The sequence below is a fragment of the Melospiza melodia genome, unplaced genomic scaffold (assembly GCF_035770615.1).
Source record: "Melospiza melodia melodia isolate bMelMel2 unplaced genomic scaffold, bMelMel2.pri scaffold_18, whole genome shotgun sequence".
Lineage (NCBI taxonomy): Eukaryota > Metazoa > Chordata > Aves > Passeriformes > Passerellidae > Melospiza > Melospiza melodia.
In genome coordinates this window covers 9,229,810-9,250,584 of record NW_026948525.1, presented here as the reverse complement: position 1 = coordinate 9,250,584, position 20,775 = coordinate 9,229,810, and the positions used below count along the sequence as shown (strand labels likewise).

Genomic DNA, 20,775 nt, shown 5'->3' with positions numbered 1-20,775 from the left:
TGCCCAAAGCCCTGAGCAACCCCCAAGTCCCTCCCAGGAACGCCCACCTCCCTCAAACCCAACATGCCCCCCGTCCCCTGGCAGATCCCCCCATGTCCCCATCAATGGCTTATTCCAATGTCTTTGTTTTCACCCTGGTTTTGTGTGTTTTGAAGGGACCAACAGAAGTGAAAGGAAAATCCAGGCCACGGGGTGCAAGGAAGATGTGAAGCAGCTGGACAGGTGGTTTCTAAAATGGATAACCGGCAACAGGAATGGCCTGGGCTCTGCTTACCGGCGTTCCCTGGGGATTACCCAGGGTGGATGCCTCTGTGGCGGCTGGAGCTGGAGCAGCGCAGGAAGGTCTTCCTGCACTTGGGGCACTCACTGGGCTGCCCTTAGTGCTGGCTCTGTTGGTGTCTGCTCAAGATAGAGCTCTGAGAGAAGCTCTTCCCACACTCAGGACACTCATAGGGCCTCTCCCCACTGTGGATGCGCCGGTGGGTCACGAGGGTGGAGTTGTCCCTGAAGCCCTTCCCGCAGTCAGGGCAGCGAAAGGGCCGCTCCTCCGTGTGAATCCTCTGGTGCCTGACAAGATGAGAGCTGGTCTGAAACCTCTTCCTGCATTTATCACACTCATAGGGCTTCTCCCCAGTGTGGCTCCTCAGGTGGTAGATCAGGTGGGAGCGCTGGCAGAAGCTCTTCCCACACTCCCCACACTCGTAAGACCTCTCGCCAGTGTGGATCCTCTTGTGGACAATCAGGTTCGACTTGTGGGTGAATCTCTTCCCACACTCGGGACACTCATAGGGCCTCTCCTGGGTGTGCATGTGCTGGTGGCTGACAAGGGAGGAGTTGTACTTGAAGCCTTTCCCGCAGTCGGGGCAGAGGAAGGGCCTCTCCTCTGTGTGAGTGCGCTGGTGCCTGAGGAGATCAGAGCTGGTCTGAAACCCCTTTCTGCATTTATCACACTCGTAGGGTTTCTCCCCGGTGTGCCTCCTCATGTGGACAGTCAGGTGGGAGATCCGGCTGAAACTCTTCCCACACTCCTCACACTTGTAACACCTCTCCTCGGTGTGCCTCCTCAGGTGGACAATCAGGCAGGAGATCCAGCTGAAGCTCTTCCCACACTCCTCACACTTGTAAGACCTCTCCTCGGTGTGGCTCCTCAAGTGGACAGTCAAGTTGGATCTCCGGCTGAAGCTCTTCCCACACTCCTCACATATATAGGGCCTCTCCCCCGTGTGGATTTTCATGTGGCAGATCAGGTTGGATTTCTGGCTGAAGCTCTTCCCACATTTCAAGCACTTCTGGGGCTTCTCCTTACCCTGAAGCTGCTCGTGGACCACGAGCTCTGAGCTCCAGGCGCCTCCCCGGTCCAGGGTGGGCCTTTCTCCATCAGATGCCTGAGATCTGCATTTGCAGCCCCTCCTCGTGCGGGATCTCTGGGGTTTTTCCTCCCCGTTGGATTCCTGTGCTGTGGAGCTGCTCAAAACAGCCTCTTCCACAAGGTTCTGCTGTGGGGATTTGTCCGCCCTGGTCTCCATTCTCAGCTCCTGGTCTGGGGGAGGATGGGATTTGCCTCCGTGCCACAGGGAAGGACAAGGAGATCCCCCCAGTGCGTCCCCAGCAGGACGGCTTTGGCAGCAGGGTTGTCCTGCAGCCGGGGGCCGTGCTGGGGCGGGAGATGGAGCAGGAGAGAGGGGGAAAGGGGCACTGAATTCCTCCTCACCTGCTTGGGGCTGCTGGGCCATCTTCCTCTTCCTCACGACCTCCTCCTCTTGCATCGGGCCAAGGTTTAGAAACAGGAAATCCTGGTTTGGGGGAAAACAAGGGCTGGGCGCGTTGGGTTTGATGGTCCCGCTGCCTGTCTTGGTGTCTGCTAAGGAAGGCAGAGCCTCCCTTAAAATTGAAAATTTAAACCCCCTCCCTCCAAAGTACTATAATTTTGAAATTAAGGGGCTCTCAGGGAAAGATATGGAAATAGGAATAACAGTTCTTTGCTAGGAAAAATAAAATGAAAAATGTAATAGTAGAAAGAAAACCACTGACAGAGTCAGAATCCAAGCTGACACCCTGTTAGTCAGGGTGTTTGTTGCACTCCAATTAAATGGTGGCTGCAGTCCTCCTGCAGGGACAGATGTGGTTCTATTGAAGCAGTGGTTCCTGCAGAAGGGTGTAGTTTTCCTCCAAAGGTCCAGTGGTGGTGTAGATAGGTCTGGTCTTCCTCAGCGAATCCAGTGGAGAAGAAAAGCTGCTCCTCTGGGAATCCAGTGGAGAAGAAACGCTGCTCCTCTGGGAATCCAGTGGGAAAAGCCTGACTGTGGTGTTCCAAGTCTCTGATTATATCCAGGTGGGAATGCCTGGCTCCTCCCCATGGGTGGAACATCTACCCATGGGGTGAGGTAATTTTATCAGTCCTGCAGTGAGGCTCAATGGCCCATTAACAGAAGATATCTCCCTGGAGGGCTTGTGGAAGAGATAAGGAAAACTGCCCAATTAACAGAAGATAACTGCCCCACCTCTAACAGATGGCAATAGAATACATACCCACATCTTGCATTTCCAACCTCAGACACTCTCCGTTGCTCTCAGTAGCCCAAAGTGTGATCCCAGTTGCTCCCTTTTAACAGCAGTATGATCCCAGTAACTTCCAATATGATCCAAGTCATCTACCACTATTCCCAGTATGGTCCTAGTATAATCCTAGCTGCTTCCAGTCCATCCCAGTATGGTCCAAGCTGCCTCCAGCTACATCAACACAACCAGTCTCAGTATGATGCCATTTGCTACCAGCGTGCTCCCAGTTGCTCACAGCATCTCCCACTCACTCTCAGAATGATCCCAGTCATTCCCAGTATATCACATTAGCCCCTAACATGGTCTCAATTGGCCCGGCAGGTTCCTACTCACTTCCAAAATGATCCCAGGATGATCCCAGTACAGCCCAGTCCCTCCCAGCGATGCCACTCCTGGCATCCCCCAGCCCTGTCTGTGTTCCCCCCTCCCAGATTGCCTGATAGGAGCCCCAGGGGCTGGAAGGCCTCAACCAACATCCCCAGCAAGCCCCAGTGTGGATGTGCAGCCTCCAGTTTTCCCAGTTTGCCTCTCCTTCTCCCCAGGCAGGGTTCTCCTCCTCCTGCTCCTCCCGGCCCCAGCGGGTGGGAGCAGCTGAGAGCCCCGCACTGCCCATCCCGACCTGTCCCGGCTCCATCCCCGCTCCTGCCGCGGGCTGCGAGGGCTGCAGGACCGGGGCAGGAGGAATGGAATGGTGGAGCAGGGAGGGAGAAGCAGCAGGACAAGGGCTGGAGGGAACAAGAGAAGGAGGAGGAGGAGGAGGTGTGGAGCAGGAAGAGGAGGAGGACGGGTGGGAGGAAGAGCTGGGTGAGAGGAGGAGGAGTGGGAAGTGGAAGCGGGGGGAACACAGGCTCCAGCCCTCGCTTTCACCGCAGCACTCCCGGACCCTGAGGCATTTCCCCCCCATATCTCAGGTGATCACAGAGGGGGAGCTCAACCAAATATCCTGGGTGCTCCATAGCTGGGTATCTTTTTGGGGATGGGGGGATTTTTGGAGCTCAAAGGACTCCAAAGCTAAGCTGCAAATGCCCATTGGGGAGATTTTGGCGGTGTCCCGGCAGGTTGTTTCTTCGCGGGGGAGGGCAAGAGAGGGGAGAACACTGGGACACCGACGTGTGTAGCCCAGAGAGAGGAGACCACCAGGATTCAGCCCGGAGAGGGGAACACCCTTGCGAGGGGGAAACCCTGGAGCTCCCCACAGCCTGGAGCAGAGTCAGGGGAAACGGGAGCGCTGAGGCACCAAGAGCCCCGGCATTGCTAAGAAGGAGCCCAGAGAGGGGGATCTAGGGAACCCCTGGGGGCTGCAGGGAACCCCCAGCAGCACAGAGAAGGGGGAGCCCCAGAAGCCCAAGGTCAGAAGAGCAGAGAGGGGGGACCCTGGGGATTCCCGTGACAGCCTGGAGAGGGTATGGACCCCTGGAGAAGAGAACGCTCAATAGATGCAGGACTCCAAGAAGTCCAAAGTGGAGAGACCAGAGAAGGGCAATTCATGGGGAGCTCTTTTTTGGAATAATCATGAGACATTCAAGTCTTGGCAGGCTTAAGGATGGTATTTCTCAGGGTTTTTCCAACTAAAGTTTTTTGGTCTGGAGATTTTTATGGACACAAAATGTCTGGAGACTTCTAGAGATGGGTTGGGGCAGGAGGAATGCCCAACAAAATGCTCTCATACCTTGTTTTTCTCTTGGAAATAGGATTTCTCATTTCCAAACCTTAGCCCAGTCTGTGAGCTCCATTTCTGGGAACACCCACTGTTGATTAATTTTATCAGTCACTCAGTGAATCTCAATGGCCCATTAACAGAAGATATCTCCCTGGAGGGATGATGGGTTGTGGAAGAGATAAAAATAAACCTGCCTCACCTGGTTTTAACAGCTTGCCCATTAATAGAGAATATCTGCCCTGGTGTTAGGAGGGATGTGTCATAGAAGTGATAAAGAACACTGCTCCTCCTGGTTTCAACAGATGGTGATAAAATACATACTGCTGGTTACATCTTGCATTGCAACATAAGACAAGATGGACATGGACCAGGGGTTGATGCCAGGCACAGTGGACACTAGGAATGGGATGACACAGGGAACAGACCAGAGAGCGACACCAGGCAGCGGGGACAATGTATCGAGGTGACACCAGCGGGTGTTCCCAGAGACAGGGCAACAGACTTGGCTGAGGTTTGGAAATGAGAAAAACAAGGTATGAGAGCATTTTGTTGGGCATTCCTCCTGCCCCAACCCATCTCTAGAAGTCTCCAGACATTTTGTGTCCATAAAAATCTCCAGACCAAAAAACTTTAGTTGGAAAAACCCTGAGAAATACCATCCTTAAGCCTGCCAAGACTTGAATGTCTCATGATTATTCCAAAAAAGAGCTCCCCATGAATTGCCCTTCTCTGGTCTCTCCACTTTGGACTTCTTGGAGTCCTGCATCTATTGAGCGTTCTCTTCTCCAGGGGTCCATACCCTCTCCAGGCTGTCACGGGAATCCCCAGGGTCCCCCCTCTCTGCTCTTCTGACCTTGGGCTTCTGGGGCTCCCCCTTCTCTGTGCTGCTGGGGGTTCCCTGCAGCCCCCAGGGGTTCCCTAGATCCCCCTCTCTGGGCTCCTTCTTAGCAATGCCGGGGCTCTTGGTGCCTCAGCGCTCCCGTTTCCCCTGACTCTGCTCCAGGCTGTGGGGAGCTCCAGGGTTTCCCCCTCGCAAGGGTGTTCCCCTCTCCGGGCTGAATCCTGGTGGTCTCCTCTCTCTGGGCTACACACGTCGGTGTCCCAGTGTTCTCCCCTCTCTTGCCCTCCCCCGCGAAGAAACAACCTGCCGGGACACCGCCAAAATCTCCCCAATGGGCATTTGCAGCTTAGCTTTGGAGTCCTTTGAGCTCCAAAAATCCCCCCATCCCCAAAAAGATACCCAGCTATGGAGCACCCAGGATATTTGGTTGAGCTCCCCCTCTGTGATCACCTGAGATATGGGGGGGAAATGCCTCAGGGTCCGGGAGTGCTGCGGTGAAAGCGAGGGCTGGAGCCTGTGTTCCCCCCGCTTCCACTTCCCACTCCTCCTCCTCTCACCCAGCTCTTCCTCCCACCCGTCCTCCTCCTCTTCCTGCTCCACACCTCCTCCTCCTCCTCCTTCTCTTGTTCCCTCCAGCCCTTGTCCTGCTGCTTCTCCCTCCCTGCTCCACCATTCCATTCCTCCTGCCCCGGTCCTGCAGCCCTCGCAGCCCGCGGCAGGAGCGGGGATGGAGCCGGGACAGGTCGGGATGGGCAGTGCGGGGCTCTCAGCTGCTCCCACCCGCTGGGGCCGGGAGGAGCAGGAGGAGGAGAACCCTGCCTGGGGAGAAGGAGAGGCAAACTGGGAAAACTGGAGGCTGCACATCCACACTGGGGCTTGCTGGGGATGTTGGTTGAGGCCTTCCAGCCCCTGGGGCTCCTATCAGGCAATCTGGGAGGGGGGAACACAGACAGGGCTGGGGGATGCCAGGAGTGGCATCGCTGGGAGGGACTGGGCTGTACTGGGATCATCCTGGGATCATTTTGGAAGTGAGTAGGAACCTGCCGGGCCAATTGAGACCATGTTAGGGGCTAATGTGATATACTGGGAATGACTGGGATCATTCTGAGAGTGAGTGGGAGATGCTGTGAGCAACTGGGAGCACGCTGGTAGCAAATGGCATCATACTGAGACTGGTTGTGTTGATGTAGCTGGAGGCAGCTTGGACCATACTGGGATGGACTGGAAGCAGCTAGGATTATACTAGGACCATACTGGGAATAGTGGTAGATGACTTGGATCATATTGGAAGTTACTGGGATCATACTGCTGTTAAAAGGGAGCAACTGGGATCACACTTTGGGCTACTGAGAGCAACGGAGAGTGTCTGAGGTTGGAAATGCAAGATGTGGGTATGTATTCTATTGCCATCTGTTAGAGGTGGGGCAGTTATCTTCTGTTAATTGGGCAGTTTTCCTTATCTCTTCCACAAGCCCTCCAGGGAGATATCTTCTGTTAATGGGCCATTGAGCCTCACTGCAGGACTGATAAAATTACCTCACCCCATGGGTAGATGTTCCACCCATGGGGAGGAGCCAGGCATTCCCACCTGGATATAATCAGAGATTTGGAACACCACAGTCAGGCTTTTCCCACTGGATTCCCAGAGGAGCAGCGTTTCTTCTCCACTGGATTCCCAGAGGAGCAGCTTTTCTTCTCCACTGGATTCGCTGAGGAAGACCAGACCTATCTACACCACCACTGGACCTTTGGAGGAAAACTACACCCTTCTGCAGGAACCACTGCTTCAATAGAACCACATCTGTCCCTGCAGGAGGACTGCAGCCACCATTTAATTGGAGTGCAACAAACACCCTGACTAACAGGGTGTCAGCTTGGATTCTGACTCTGTCAGTGGTTTTCTTTCTACTATTACATTTTTCATTTTATTTTTCCTAGCAAAGAACTGTTATTCCTATTTCCATATCTTTCCCTGAGAGCCCCTTAATTTCAAAATTATAGTACTTTGGAGGGAGGGGGTTTAAATTTTCAATTTTAAGGGAGGCTCTGCCTTCCTTAGCAGACACCAAGACAGGCAGCGGGACCATCAAACCCAACGCGCCCAGCCCTTGTTTTCCCCCAAACCAGGATTTCCTGTTTCTAAACCTTGGCCCGATGCAAGAGGAGGAGGTCGTGAGGAAGAGGAAGATGGCCCAGCAGCCCCAAGCAGGTGAGGAGGAATTCAGTGCCCCTTTCCCCCTCTCTCCTGCTCCATCTCCCGCCCCAGCACGGCCCCTGGCTGCAGGACAACCCTGCTGCCAAAGCCGTCCTGCTGGGGACGCACTGGGGGGATCTCCTTGTCCTTCCCTGTGGCACGGAGGCAAATCCCATCCTCCCCCAGACCAGGAGCTGAGAATGGAGACCAGGGCGGACAAATCCCCACAGCAGAACCTTGTGGAAGAGGCTGTTTTGAGCAGCTCCACAGCACAGGAATCCAACGGGGAGGAAAAACCCCAGAGATCCCGCACGAGGAGGGGCTGCAAATGCAGATCTCAGGCATCTGATGGAGAAAGGCCCACCCTGGACCGGGGAGGCGCCTGGAGCTCAGAGCTCGTGGTCCACGAGCAGCTTCAGGGTAAGGAGAAGCCCCAGAAGTGCTTGAAATGTGGGAAGAGCTTCAGCCAGAAATCCAACCTGATCTGCCACATGAAAATCCACACGGGGGAGAGGCCCTATATATGTGAGGAGTGTGGGAAGAGCTTCAGCCGGAGATCCAACTTGACTGTCCACTTGAGGAGCCACACCGAGGAGAGGTCTTACAAGTGTGAGGAGTGTGGGAAGAGCTTCAGCTGGATCTCCTGCCTGATTGTCCACCTGAGGAGGCACACCGAGGAGAGGTGTTACAAGTGTGAGGAGTGTGGGAAGAGTTTCAGCCGGATCTCCCACCTGACTGTCCACATGAGGAGGCACACCGGGGAGAAACCCTACGAGTGTGATAAATGCAGAAAGGGGTTTCAGACCAGCTCTGATCTCCTCAGGCACCAGCGCACTCACACAGAGGAGAGGCCCTTCCTCTGCCCCGACTGCGGGAAAGGCTTCAAGTACAACTCCTCCCTTGTCAGCCACCAGCACATGCACACCCAGGAGAGGCCCTATGAGTGTCCCGAGTGTGGGAAGAGATTCACCCACAAGTCGAACCTGATTGTCCACAAGAGGATCCACACTGGCGAGAGGTCTTACGAGTGTGGGGAGTGTGGGAAGAGCTTCTGCCAGCGCTCCCACCTGATCTACCACCTGAGGAGCCACACTGGGGAGAAGCCCTATGAGTGTGATAAATGCAGGAAGAGGTTTCAGACCAGCTCTCATCTTGTCAGGCACCAGAGGATTCACACGGAGGAGCGGCCCTTTCGCTGCCCTGACTGCGGGAAGGGCTTCAGGGACAACTCCACCCTCGTGACCCACCGGCGCATCCACAGTGGGGAGAGGCCCTATGAGTGTCCTGAGTGTGGGAAGAGCTTCTCTCAGAGCTCTATCTTGAGCAGACACCAACAGAGCCAGCACTAAGGGCAGCCCAGTGAGTGCCCCAAGTGCAGGAAGACCTTCCTGCGCTGCTCCAGCTCCAGCCGCCACAGAGGCATCCACCCTGGGTAATCCCCAGGGAACGCCGGTAAGCAGAGCCCAGGCCATTCCTGTTGCCGGTTATCCATTTTAGAAACCACCTGTCCAGCTGCTTCACATCTTCCTTGCACCCCGTGGCCTGGATTTTCCTTTCACTTCTGTTGGTCCCTTCAAAACACACAAAACCAGGGTGAAAACAAAGACATTGGAATAAGCCATTGATGGGGACATGGGGGGATCTGCCAGGGGACGGGGGGCATGTTGGGTTTGAGGGAGGTGGGCGTTCCTGGGAGGGACTTGGGGGTTGCTCAGGGCTTTGGGCAGAACAGGCCGAGTAGCTGCAAAAGTGCTTGGGGACCCTGGTGAAAGTTATGGCGTGGCTGATCAAGGCCCCCCTGCCCTGGAACTGTCTCCATGTCCCTCTGTCCTGGTTGCCAGTGTCCCTGTTCAGGATCCCCCTCTCCCTGCTGTCACCCCCTCTCACCCACCCATTCCCATGTCACCCTGGTACCGTTCCGCTGCCATCCCAGCCTGAATCTCATTCCAGTCTCATTCCCTATCTGTCTCCCATATTCCAAGTCTCTGTTCCCCTTCTGTTATTCACGGTCCCGCTCCTGTTCCCGTATTTCCATTTCAATATTCCCTGTCCCATACCCATATTCCAATTCCCGGTCCCTGTCTCCATTCTCTGTGCCATTCCAGTTCTGTGTGCCATTTCCGATCATGTCCCCATTCCCATACGTCTTCCCTGTCCCCATACCCACTCCCTGTCCTCATTGCCATCCCCATTCCCGCTCCCGGTCCCCATTCCCGCTCCCTGTCCCCTCTCACCGGACGCCGCCGCCATTGCTCCGGCCCCTCCCAGCCCTCACATAACCGAGCAAACCCCGCGCTGCTCCCGCCCACCAATCCCAGCGCGCGATCGCTCTCTTATTCTCATAACCAGGCCTTCTATCGTGGCACCACTAGCTGCCGGCTGCAGCCGCCTCCGAGTGCTGTTTGCTCCCAGTTCCCTCTCAGTTCTCCCAGTAAAAGCGGGACTGGCAGGGAAAGCGCTCCCAATTCCTTTCCGCTGCTCTCATGATCTTTCCCAATGCTCCCAGTTTCACTCCCCAGTTTTACTACCATGCTATTTCGGAACCCGCCCAGGGCAGAGCACGGCTGCTTTTGGGTGTCAGCATTGCCTGGGCCGGTCTAGGAGTGAAAGAAAAGTGGAAGGAAGAGGAGAAACAGACGAGGAGTAAGTGGAGGAGCAGAAGGAAGAGGAGCAGCACAACCACGTTGATTTCCCCGCCGCCTTCCCCTGCCGCTCAGGCTGAAGCTCCCCTGACTCCTGCTGCATTGCCCCCTCCAGAAGCCGCAGGTGAGTGGGGAGGGGGAGCTTGCACCAGATCCATTGGGGGGTCTCTGGGAGGGTTTTTCATGGGGCAGGGGATCTTTGACTCTTGCAGGACCTCAAACCTGAACCGTTAATTTCCCGTGGAGGGAACAGCCTCACGTTCGCCTGGTACCGATGGGCACAGGGGTGATCTCGGGCTGGGGGATGCCCAGGAGAGCAAACGGGAGCTCGGGAGCCCTGGAGTGGGGAAGAGCGCAGAGGGGCGATCCCGGAGATGAGAGACAAACTGGCTGCCTGGAGGGGTGGGGGAGGCTGGGGATGAGCGGGCTCCAGGCCCCTCAAGGCTGAAAGGGGCATTGACTTCTCCAGCTGCACTTGGGCAACAGGACTCTCAAACCCAACATGTTCAGCCCTTGTTTTCCCCCAAACCAGGATTTTCTTTTTCCAAACCTTGGCCCGATGAAGAAGGAGGACGCCGTGAGGAAGGAGATGGCCCAGGAGCCCCAGGCAGGTGAGGAGGAAGTCAGTGCCCCTTTCCCCCTCTCTCCTGCTCCATCTCCCACCCCAGCACGGCCCCCGGCTGCAGGACAACCCTGGTGCCAAAGCCGTCCTGCTGGGGACGCACTGGGAGGATCTCCTTGTCCTTCCCTGTGGCACGGAGGCAAATCCCATCTTCTCCTTGTCCTTCCTTCCCCAGACAAGAAGCTTAGGCCAGAGACCAGGGAGGTCAAATCCCCACAGCAGAACCTTGTAGAAGAGGCTGTTTTGTGCAGCTCCACAGCACAGGAATCAAAGGGAAAAGAAAAGCCCCAGAGATCCCTTACGAGGAGGGGCTGCAAACGCCGATCACGGGGATCTGAGGGGGAAAGGCCCACCCTGGGCCAGGGATGGAGCTGCAGCTCAGAGCTGGGGATCCATGAGCAGCTCCAGGATGGGGAGGAGTCCCGCAAGTCCTCAGAATGTGGGAAGACCTTCTCCCTGAGATCCTCCCTGATCTGCCACATGAGAATCCACACAGAAGAACGTCCCGACGAGTGTGATAAATGCAGGAAGAGGTTTCAGATGAGTTCCTGTCTCATCAGGCATCAGCAGAGTCACAAAGGCGAGAGGCCCTTCTGCTGCCACCATTGTGCAAAAGGCTTCAGATACAACTCCGGCCTCATCACTACCTGCGTGTCCACGAGCATGGCCTGGGGATCCTCTGCAGGTAAAATGGGGGGAGACACCCCTCCCCAAATTAACAAAAACCCTACAAACCCAAAAAACGGAAATTTGGGGAAAAAACCCGGAGAAAATAAATAAATTCTGAAGAAAAATATCAAAAATGGGGGGGAAACACTCAGGAAAGGGGAGCAGATAGGGGCAGTAAAGGAGGGCGGAGACCCCTCTCCTAACTACCAAAAACCATAAAAATCAGAAAATCCCAAAGAAACTGAAATTTGGGGAAAAAAATCCCAAAATCCTGGAGAAAAAGCATCAAAATTTGGGGGGAAAATACAAAAAAATTCTGGGGAAAACATCAAAATTTAGGGGGAAAAAAGGGGAGGGGGTGGGGACCCCTCCCCAAATTAAAAAAAACCCCAAAAATCCAAAAAATCCCATAAAAAACCCCCAAAATTCAGGGGGAAATCCCGAAATTTGGGGGGTCTTGGGATGGTTTGGGGAGGTTTTGGGTGATTTTGGGTGAATTTTGGGCAATTTCTGGGGGATTTCTGGTGGTTTATTGGGTGGGTTTTGGGGCAGATTTTTGGGGGAGTTTTGGGTGATTTTTGGGCATTTTTGGGGGATTTTTGGGTGATTTTTTTGGGTCATTTTGGGGTGTTTTTTGGGGCAGATTTTTGGGGGAGTTTTGGGTGATTTTTGAGGGAATTTTGGGGAAGGTTTTGAGGGGATTTTGGGGTGATTTTTGGGCTGTTTTGGGTGATTTTGGGGCAGTTTTTTTTGGGGATTTTTGGGGTATTTTGTACTATAAATACTGAACTTTCCCAAAATCACCGTTTTTCACCCCAGCCTGGCCTCAGGCTGCCCCGAGGGGCTGCGGGAGTGCCGGGACCCCATGTAGGAGGAGTTTTGGGGGAGTTTGGGGCTGTTTTCGGGTGATTTTGGGGTGTTTTTGGGGGGTTTTTGGGTGAATTTGAACTATAAATACTGAATTTTCCCAAAATCACCATTTTTCACCCCAGCCTGGTGTCGGGCTGCCCCAAGGGGCTCCACAAGTGCCGGGACCCCATTTTGGGGGAGTTTTTGGCTGTTTTGGGTGATTTTTGGGTGTTTTTTAGGGGTTTTGGGTGAATTTGAACTATAAATACTGAATTTTCCCAAAATTGAGGAAAATTCGGAGATGAGGGGAAATTCGGACAGACTCTCACACTGGCTCAGTGCCTTTCTGTGACCCAAGTATGGGGCTCGGGCTCTTCCTTTTTGCTCTGGGATGCAAAACCTTTTCACTGCTTCCATGTGACTGAACTCCTGAGGTCCCTGATGTGAAATGTTTTAACACAGCTCCTGCTACAGCAGACAAGTTTGGATTTACAAATGTGAAAGGAGAGCTTTTCTTTTGGAATTTAAAACCCGGCCAAGTAGGCTGGAAGGAAAGAAGAAAAGGATTCAAAAACCAGGAGAGATGTACTTTATTTTATGAAATGGGTTGGCCCTGCCCTTTCTCCTATGACCTGAGAAAAGTGAGCAGAAACATGTGTTTCCCTTGTAGATAAAGTGTCCCTGCTGAAAGGGTTCAGCTACCAATGGAATCACCTGAGTGGCCAAGCCCTACTGGATGTCACTGAGCGTATCACGGGTTTGGCCTCCCCTTCTGAGCCCAGAGCTCTTCCCAGGGAGCATTTACAGGGAATGCCTGTGAGCAGACAGCAGAGCAGCTCCTCCAAACCAGGAGGTGCTGAGCGTGTCCCTGCTGCCCCATAGCCAAGGCAGGTGGGTTTGGCAGGTTTTCCCTGGCTGCTGCAGAGCTGGGCAGCACCTGAGATGGGGGCAGCGCACGGCCTGGGGCTGAGCTCTCACTGGGGCATCTCAGAACCACCTCCAGCAAAGGGAGGGCTAAAAATGCCCCAGCTGGCTCCTCTCTGGGGAGCTCAGGGACATCTGTGATCTTTGAGGGGAAATGGTGGCAAATGCTGTTTCAGGGCATCAGTTTGTTTTGTCCTCACAGAATTCTTGTTTTTCTCTTGGAAAGTTTTGAGGCTGAACCGTGCAGGGCCTGGGGGTCACAGCTTAGGTCAGAACTCAACAGAGGTACCAGAGGCACGGGTTTAGTGCAAGGCAGCCTCTGGGGCACAGGGACAGAAGCAGAGTGCTGAGGCTCCTGCCTGTGCTCTCAGAGGGGCCTTGGACCGAGCCTTTCAGGGTGTGCAAACAGTGTCTGCCTGGGTCAGCGCTGCCCAAAATGATACAAATGCAGCTGATAATTGATTCCTCAGAGGAGCTTGCTGTGTCAGCAATAGCCAAGGAATGGAAAAAGGATAATCTCAGTATATAGCAGAGAAGATTATAGATAGCCTTGCTTTAACTGGGACTAAATCCACTGCTAATTATGCCAACATCTTGAAATGTAAGGTTTAATACAATTTGTGTCTTCATTAGGAATCTCAAAAGGGCATGTTCAGTGATTGGGAATGTCAAAGGCCCTTTAAAGAGCATTTGAATAAAGTAGATCTCCAGCAACAGCGAATTTAGTTTAGCTGTTCTTTGAAAAAGAGGTCATCTTTTTCAAAAAAACGATTTAACCATAAATTTGGAGTACTTTAGAAAGAGCAGATGTTCTCTGCGATTAAGTAGGAACAGACAGGTGCTCCTCCTGTTCAGTAGTCACTGATGTCTTTAATTGCATTTAAACTCAAATGAATTCCCATTTTAAAATGGGTTCCATAACCCTTTCCTGCTTAGCAGAATTGGTTTTGGGTACTTGCAGGAGCTCTTTCATTGTTGCTGACTGCTGGTGGAATAACAGCATAGAGAAAATGAAGTCTCTTCCACCACAGAATATTAAATGGCTGCTAGATAACATTCTGTCTGATCAGAAAATAAGAATGGTCTCCAGAGCATTTCAGGTTTTGATCTCTCAGCCAAATCTGCCATGCAAGAAGCCTGTTGGTAGTAGCTTTTTGTCTGTGTTTGATATAGTTCAGTTCAGAAAATAAGCAGAGAGATTTCAGAGACAATATGAGAAAACACTCGTGTTTTGGTTATATTTGAGTTCCCTGTGTAGCATTTTTCTTTCTCTATGCCCTTATTCAAGTTGACATTATAAGAAAAATTGCCATTAACATTGAGAGGGGAAGTGGCATTAAAATGTGGAGATGCCCAAATGCCACAGCAATGAGTTCTGGGTAATTGTCTAAGACACCCTGAGGTTTGAAACAGCTCTTTGTAGGAAGCCCCAAAAGCATTCTGCCAAAGACCCCAGCTGGCCGCTGCTGTTTCTCATCCAGCTGTCAGGCAGCAGCCATCTCTGGTGGGCTGGAGTTTTGAGGTGTGTTCTAATCCTGCCCTTTGCTGTGTGCCATTGAGCACAGGGAAGAGCCAGATTAGACATTTGGCACTTGACATCAAAGTTACAAAAATGGAATCATCCCTTTTATTAGAAATCTCTCCATTTCCTCTCTATGGTGCATTTCCAAATCTTCAGTGTGGGTTTAGACAACTTCTTAATGGAAATCAAAGGCAATTGGACATTTTATTCATTGTTCATGCAGAAAGAGATTGTGAAATAATTTAGTAAAGGTAGGAAGTCTGCCGCAGGGACAAGGCTCTGGTTGGAGCAATTAGTGCTGAGGGGTTGGTGGTTCTGTTTCCAGGATGTTCAGCTGCTTTGCCCGTTTCTGGACCAAGGGGCTCTGGGTGCTATTTTGCTGCTCTTGGCCAGAGAGGCTGGCAAGAAGCAGAAGCAGAGGCAGATCCTTGTTGCAGTGAGGCTGGTGGGTAAGGAGCTGTGTCTCTGTCCCGGCAGTGCTTGTGCAGGGGGTTCATGCCAGGAGCCCTGAAGTCGTCCAGCGCGACGCCCTGCCCGTGCTCTGGCCCTGCCTGGGGAACAAGGCGCTGCCTGTGCGGAGCGCCAACGTCCGCACCATGGCCACCAAGCTGGCCTCTGCCCTCTGCAAGGTGATGGGCACCCTGCTGAAGGAATGTGCTGCCAGCAAGCCTCCACATGTGCGGGAAAACCTCTCCAAAATGCTGGGCTGGTGAAGGCGAGATGTTCACCAGAAAGCTGAGGAATCGCTGAGTTGGACACCTCTGGATTTGCTTTTTGAGCTGTGCCAAAAATGACAGAATGCTAAGGAAGGGTGTGCATCTGCCCCCGCTCTCTCCATTGCTCTTCCTAGTCATGGCATGGGGGGCCTGGAGTAGCTCCAGATGGAGGACAAGATGAAGGGCAGTCATGGTTCAGCCTCACGCAGAGGTGAGGGGGGAGCTGGGCCAATCTCTGCTGGCAGGAAGGGTCTTGTGGCAGCCCAGAGAGGCTGTGCACATTGCCAGGGAACAGCTGTGCCTGCATGTGCCCCTGCAATGAGCTGTGCTGCTGCCAGTGCCCCTGGAGCTGTGGGGCTGCTGAGCTGTGGGGCAGGCAGAGGAGCAGGAGGGTGCATGTGCAGCTGAGCCATTCCTGGAGAGCACAGGGCTCTGGGCTCCCTGCTGTCCCAGGGCAGCCCAGAGGCCAGGCTGTGCCTGTGCCAGCTCTGGGCAAGTGGCTCAGGGTTTGCCCTGGCCTGCCTCAGTGTCTGCCAGCAGGAGCATGTTTCCCTGTGCAGCTGTTTGGACATTTCCAGGAAATGTGTCCCAGGAAATATGGAGCTTCAGATGCTTTAGGTTTGCATTGTGGCCTCTGTTAAACTTTGTGTCTCCATTTTGCAGATCTGACTTGTTACAGTCTTACCATGAAGTTTTCTCTGGACACTTCAGATGTTCCCTCACCCACAAAGTCCTCCTCCCATCCAGAAGAGCTCTCTGTCCTCCAAGCTCAGGAAGAAGTTGCCACCTGTATGAAGTGCGTTTGAAGAATAGGATTGATGTGTTAGGCTTCATAGTTAAGAGCTGTACATATGTTCTTATCTTTAGATGCAGTTTTGAATTAATGAGTTTTGATTGTATTTTTCAAATTTGATGACATATTTTTAATTCTATATATTTTATTTTGATGATGAAAAAAAGTAAACAAATAAATAACATTTAAATAAACCAAGAGGAGAATGTGAGACCAGGACCTGCTAGCGCAGAGATTATGGGAGTGCAGCTCACTCAACGTGCCAGTGTCTCACCACATCCTTTCCTCATTGGGCCTCTCCTCTTCCTCTTTGGCCAAGTTTTCTTTGTGTCATTTGTGCTGCTCTTTGTTACTTGGCATTACAACAGAGTCACCTGTTGACCTGTGTGGGGGACAATAGATCCAAAAGATCCTGTCTAGTCAAAGGTTTTCTACCTAGGTGTGTTCTGTGCTCACCAAAGGCCTGAGCAAAGAAACCAAGAGAAGTGTGCCCAGATACCAAAGCTTTGCTCCTTTGCAATCTCCCACAGATCTGGCTCACAGGTGTCTTCAATCACAATTCCATAGGTAAGAAGAGGTCATGGATTTCACTGGGTGCATGGATGCACTGCTTTGGCAATCACCTGTATGTATATTTACCCGGGACAGCACTCCAGCTGTGTTGTTTGCACCTTGTTTGCAGAAGGATGAGTGCCCTGGGATGCCAATAACAAGTGACAAGGGTTCCTCCAATCTGCACTGTAGCCTGGCTGCCATTCAGCCCAGAGCTAGGGGATCATTTGTTCCCATGGACCAGTGCTTGCCAGTGGAATGAATTCCTGCCCAGCTGGAAGAAGCAATTCTGGATTCAGCTCCGGCTCTTGGTGGGCTGCATGATCATTGACAATGATGCCCTTCCAGAAATGATTCTGCAGTTTCCTTTCATAGTCATTTGAAGCTTTTAAACTTCACATTTCAATTTGCTTTGCCTTAAGGAAAAACACTTCTGGGCCCAGTGCAAACTGTCACCTTTTGACAGCAAAGTCCTCATGGTCGCCAGCTTCTGATGTTACACAATGTCACCTGGCTGCATGTGTTTGCTTAGCTCTGGGTCTAGTCCCGGCCTAGCAAAGCCCGGGTAGGGTGGCACGTTGCAGGGAAAATTGGTCCATGAGCTTATGGGGTTGCCATCAGCAGCAGAGTCAATGTGCCCTGTGGGGATTCCTCTGGAGACAAATTTAGGGACCTACTCCATGCCACAATATTCTCTTAGATCTTTCTAAAATATCCTAGAAAAGGCTGTGAAACTTCACATCTCCTTGCACACCCACTGTTTGAAGAGGGGCATTTTTGTCCCTCCTCAAAGTCATTGCTCTTGCACATGAGAAACATGAACATCCACCAACAGGAATGATGCGTGGTCCTGCTGCTGCTGCTGCAGGGGACTGGGAAGTGCAGACCTGGGTGTTACCAATATGAGCACTTAGTTAGCATTTCATGCTCCTTCAAGCTCTCCAGATCCCAGGGCTTTTTGTTTCAAAGCAGCCACTGCACCATCTCTAGGGAAGAACAGGAAATGGGAAACAGCGACTGCCAGCCTTGCAGGGGTGTGGGGGAAAACCTGAAGTGTCTGCATCGAAAGATGAATGGGAAGAGTGTAATTGCCAAAGCAAACGCTTTGTTAGGATAGCAGGACCAGTTCTTTACTGCATGCTTGCATGAAGATCATTTGGGATCTCCTTTTTGTGTCTCATGCAGAAAAGGAGCTCTTAATAATACCATGCCACTTAAACCAGATTGGGATGCAGCTCTGTAGTGGTTCACAATGAAGCAGACTGCCTGCTGTGCCACTGCCAGCCCTGCTGAGCCTGCGAGGGACCATAGTGTATCCCACGCCTGTTTTGCCTCCAAGCAGATCTTGGTTTTCCTTATTACTGTGGAGTAAATACTGGAGTAAAAAAATGGACAATTAAACTGGCCACTTTGGAGGATATGCTCATGCTTTCACATGTCAGTCCTGCACCTCATGCTCCCACGGCTTGATACTCATAATAAAGTATTTTAACAAAAAAACCTCAGCTCTCATGTTACATCTGAATAAAACTGCACAAGATCATCAAGAATTCTGCTGTCAGGAACAAGACAAGAGCCTTCCGACACTCACTTGCAGCTGTCCTGGATTGCTGCAGCCCTTTGTGAAAAGCTGCTGCAGACAGAGTGTTTGGAGTTGGTTTGGGCCTTTATGAAAGATCTGTGGAGCAGTGTGCAGGGCTCTCCTGGCAGGAAACTGTTTGTCCAAGGCCAGGGACACGGTGCCGGCAGGAGCGGAGCGGCCCGGCTCCCAGCCCGAGAGTCTGTGAGCTGAGCCACGCCAGGGAGACAAGGCAGCGAGGGGCTCCAGCCCAGCTGCTTCACTGCCCTGCCCGCTCCATGGAGCTCTGTCGTGGGAGAAAGCCGACCCCGGATGAGTCCCCGAGCTTCCATCAGCTGCTGGAACTGCTCCGTGACAGCTCCTGTTCTTCCGAGAGAGACCCCAGCGCCTTCTTGGAACGCGTGTCATGGGGGGATTCTGTTTGATAATAAACTGTTGGGGGTTTTCCACTTTCATCTATCAGTAATAATTTCCTATTGCTGGAAAGGGGTTGTTGGAACACTTTAGAGGAGACGACTTATTGCACAATATCCTGTTTGAAGCTGTCTCAAACTGTGTGAGACAGATGGCTTCACACAGGAGCATCCCCAAGGCTGCTGAGGGGAAGGCACAGAGGAAGACAAACCCAGTATTTCTGAGGGAACTCCTTGACAGAAACCCAACCTGAGTTGTCAAACAGCAGACCTGATGTTTCGAGACATGGGCCACAGGGGAAACCTTGCAGTGTGTTTGGTCCAGGCTGGGTTATGCTCGAGGCAAAGGTGTGTCAGTGTGTTGGATAATACTCTTTTCTTGACCTAGAGATGGGGACACTGAGAGGTGTTTTAAAAACTTTTATTCCATTTTCAGTCTCATGAGAAGGGTGAGACAATACACATAATTCACGCCATCACAATCAGAAGCCAACTATTTCCTAATTACAGTATTTCTTGGTATGTCAGCTTTTTGCCATGCCATGTTGTAGATGCCTTAAAGCCAATTATTTGAAACTACCCCTTGTAGGTCCCACTACAATGCATCTTTCATAGCTCTGTTTTTCCAAAGTCTTATTTGCAAGGCCATCTATTGAAACTTTTTCTAGCTCCATTTCTCTCTCAACAATATCTGTCCTATTCCATGGAAATTTTTAAGTTACCATTTCTTGTCTCAAGATTTATATACATATTCATACTGTGTGGGCCTTCTATTAGGCTCTAAAAACTTTCTACAAATCCATTTCCCACATCAGTGCACTTGGCTCCTTCTCTCCTCATTGTGCCTGGCAAGCACAGGAGCCCAGAGCTCCTGCAGAACCCATCACAGCACTCAGTGGGAACAAACTTGTGTCCAGTCCTCGCCTGGAGCTGTGGTGCCCAGCATTCCACCTCATTGCAATGAGGAACTGTTCCTGCTCTTTCAGAAGGAGCTAAGGAGCTTTGGCCTTTAGATCAATTTTTTGCAGGCTCCTGCAGTGCCTGGTGCTGCTCCCTTGCCAGAGGCACCCCAGCCCAGGGGGGCACATCTGGGCTGCTGTGTCTGGCTCTGGGGCTCCCTGTTCTGGGCAGTGAGGAGGAGCTGCAGAGGCTCTGCAGGACTGACAGGATGGGCTTTAGGGCTGGCAGGAGAAGCTGAGGGACCTGGGCTGCTGGAGCTTCTGAAGAGGAGGCCCAGGGCTCCTCCTGCAACTGCTCCAAGGGTGGTTTCAGAGAATCACAGAATCAGCAAGTGTGGAACAGGCCATGGATATCATCAAGTCCAACCTGTGCCCTGACACCACCTTGTCTCCCCTGAGCCGCCTCTTCTCCAGGATAAACAACCCCAGCAGCTCCCTCAGCTGCTCCTCAAAGCCCTTGTGCTCCAGACCCCTCCCTAGCCTTGTTGCCCTTCTCTGGACACGCTCCAGCCCCTCCATGTCCTTCCTAAACTGGGGGCACCAAAACTGGACACAGCACTCGAGGTGCTGCCCAAGCAGTGTTGAGCACAGGGGAAGAATCCCTGCCCTGCTCCTGCTGGCCACACCATTCCTAATCCAGGCCAGGAGCCATTGGCCTCCTTGGCCACCTGGGCACACTGCTGGCTCATGTCCAGCCTGCTGTCCATCAGTTCCTGCAGGTCCCTTTCTGCCTGGCTGCTGTCCAGCCTCTCTGGCATCTTGTTGAGGGAGGGAGGCAGGGAGGGAACGGGTCCAGATCCAGTCCTTCCTGAAATGTGGTGTTTGCTGGCACTTGCAGTTCCCAGTTCTTGATATTTCCCTATTCTGGTACAGCCCAAGTGCTGCAACTTGCTGGCAAACAAAGTCAAAACCAAGCAAAACCTGGTACCTACAGCAACCCAATCTCGGGTTTGCTGACACCACCAGTACCCAGATCGGGAATGTTTCAGATGCCTGCACAGCCTAATTCCAGCAGTTTGCTGGCACAGAAAATTAGCATCTGGAAATTTCTCAGTGCCAGCAAAACCTGGCTGCAAAAAATGCAGGAATTTTCTGGAAAGAAAGCCAGAACCCAGCAGCTTCCTGGCACTGCCACCAGCACCGCCTAGGTCTGGTGTTTGCTGCGCAAGTGCCCAGATCTGGAAATTTCCCTATTCTGACACAGCCCAAGTGCAGCAATTTGCTGGCACAGAAATCCAAAACCTGTGGCAGCTTCCTGCTACTGGGTCTGGCACCACCCTG

General features: G+C 52.5%; 1 protein-coding gene across 1 annotated transcript in view; it reads right to left on the bottom strand.

The window, feature by feature from the left end:
* Positions 1–398: 398 nt before the first annotated feature.
* LOC134433363 (zinc finger protein 665-like) overlaps positions 399–20,775 on the bottom strand; it is a gene marked incomplete at its 3' end in the record, with an annotated part of 144,169 nt that continues 123,792 nt past the window's right edge. The window contains exon 4 of the mRNA XM_063182221.1: positions 399–1,130. Coding sequence (XP_063038291.1) covers positions 399–1,130 — 732 coding nt within the window. The remainder of the gene's footprint in view (positions 1,131–20,775) is intronic.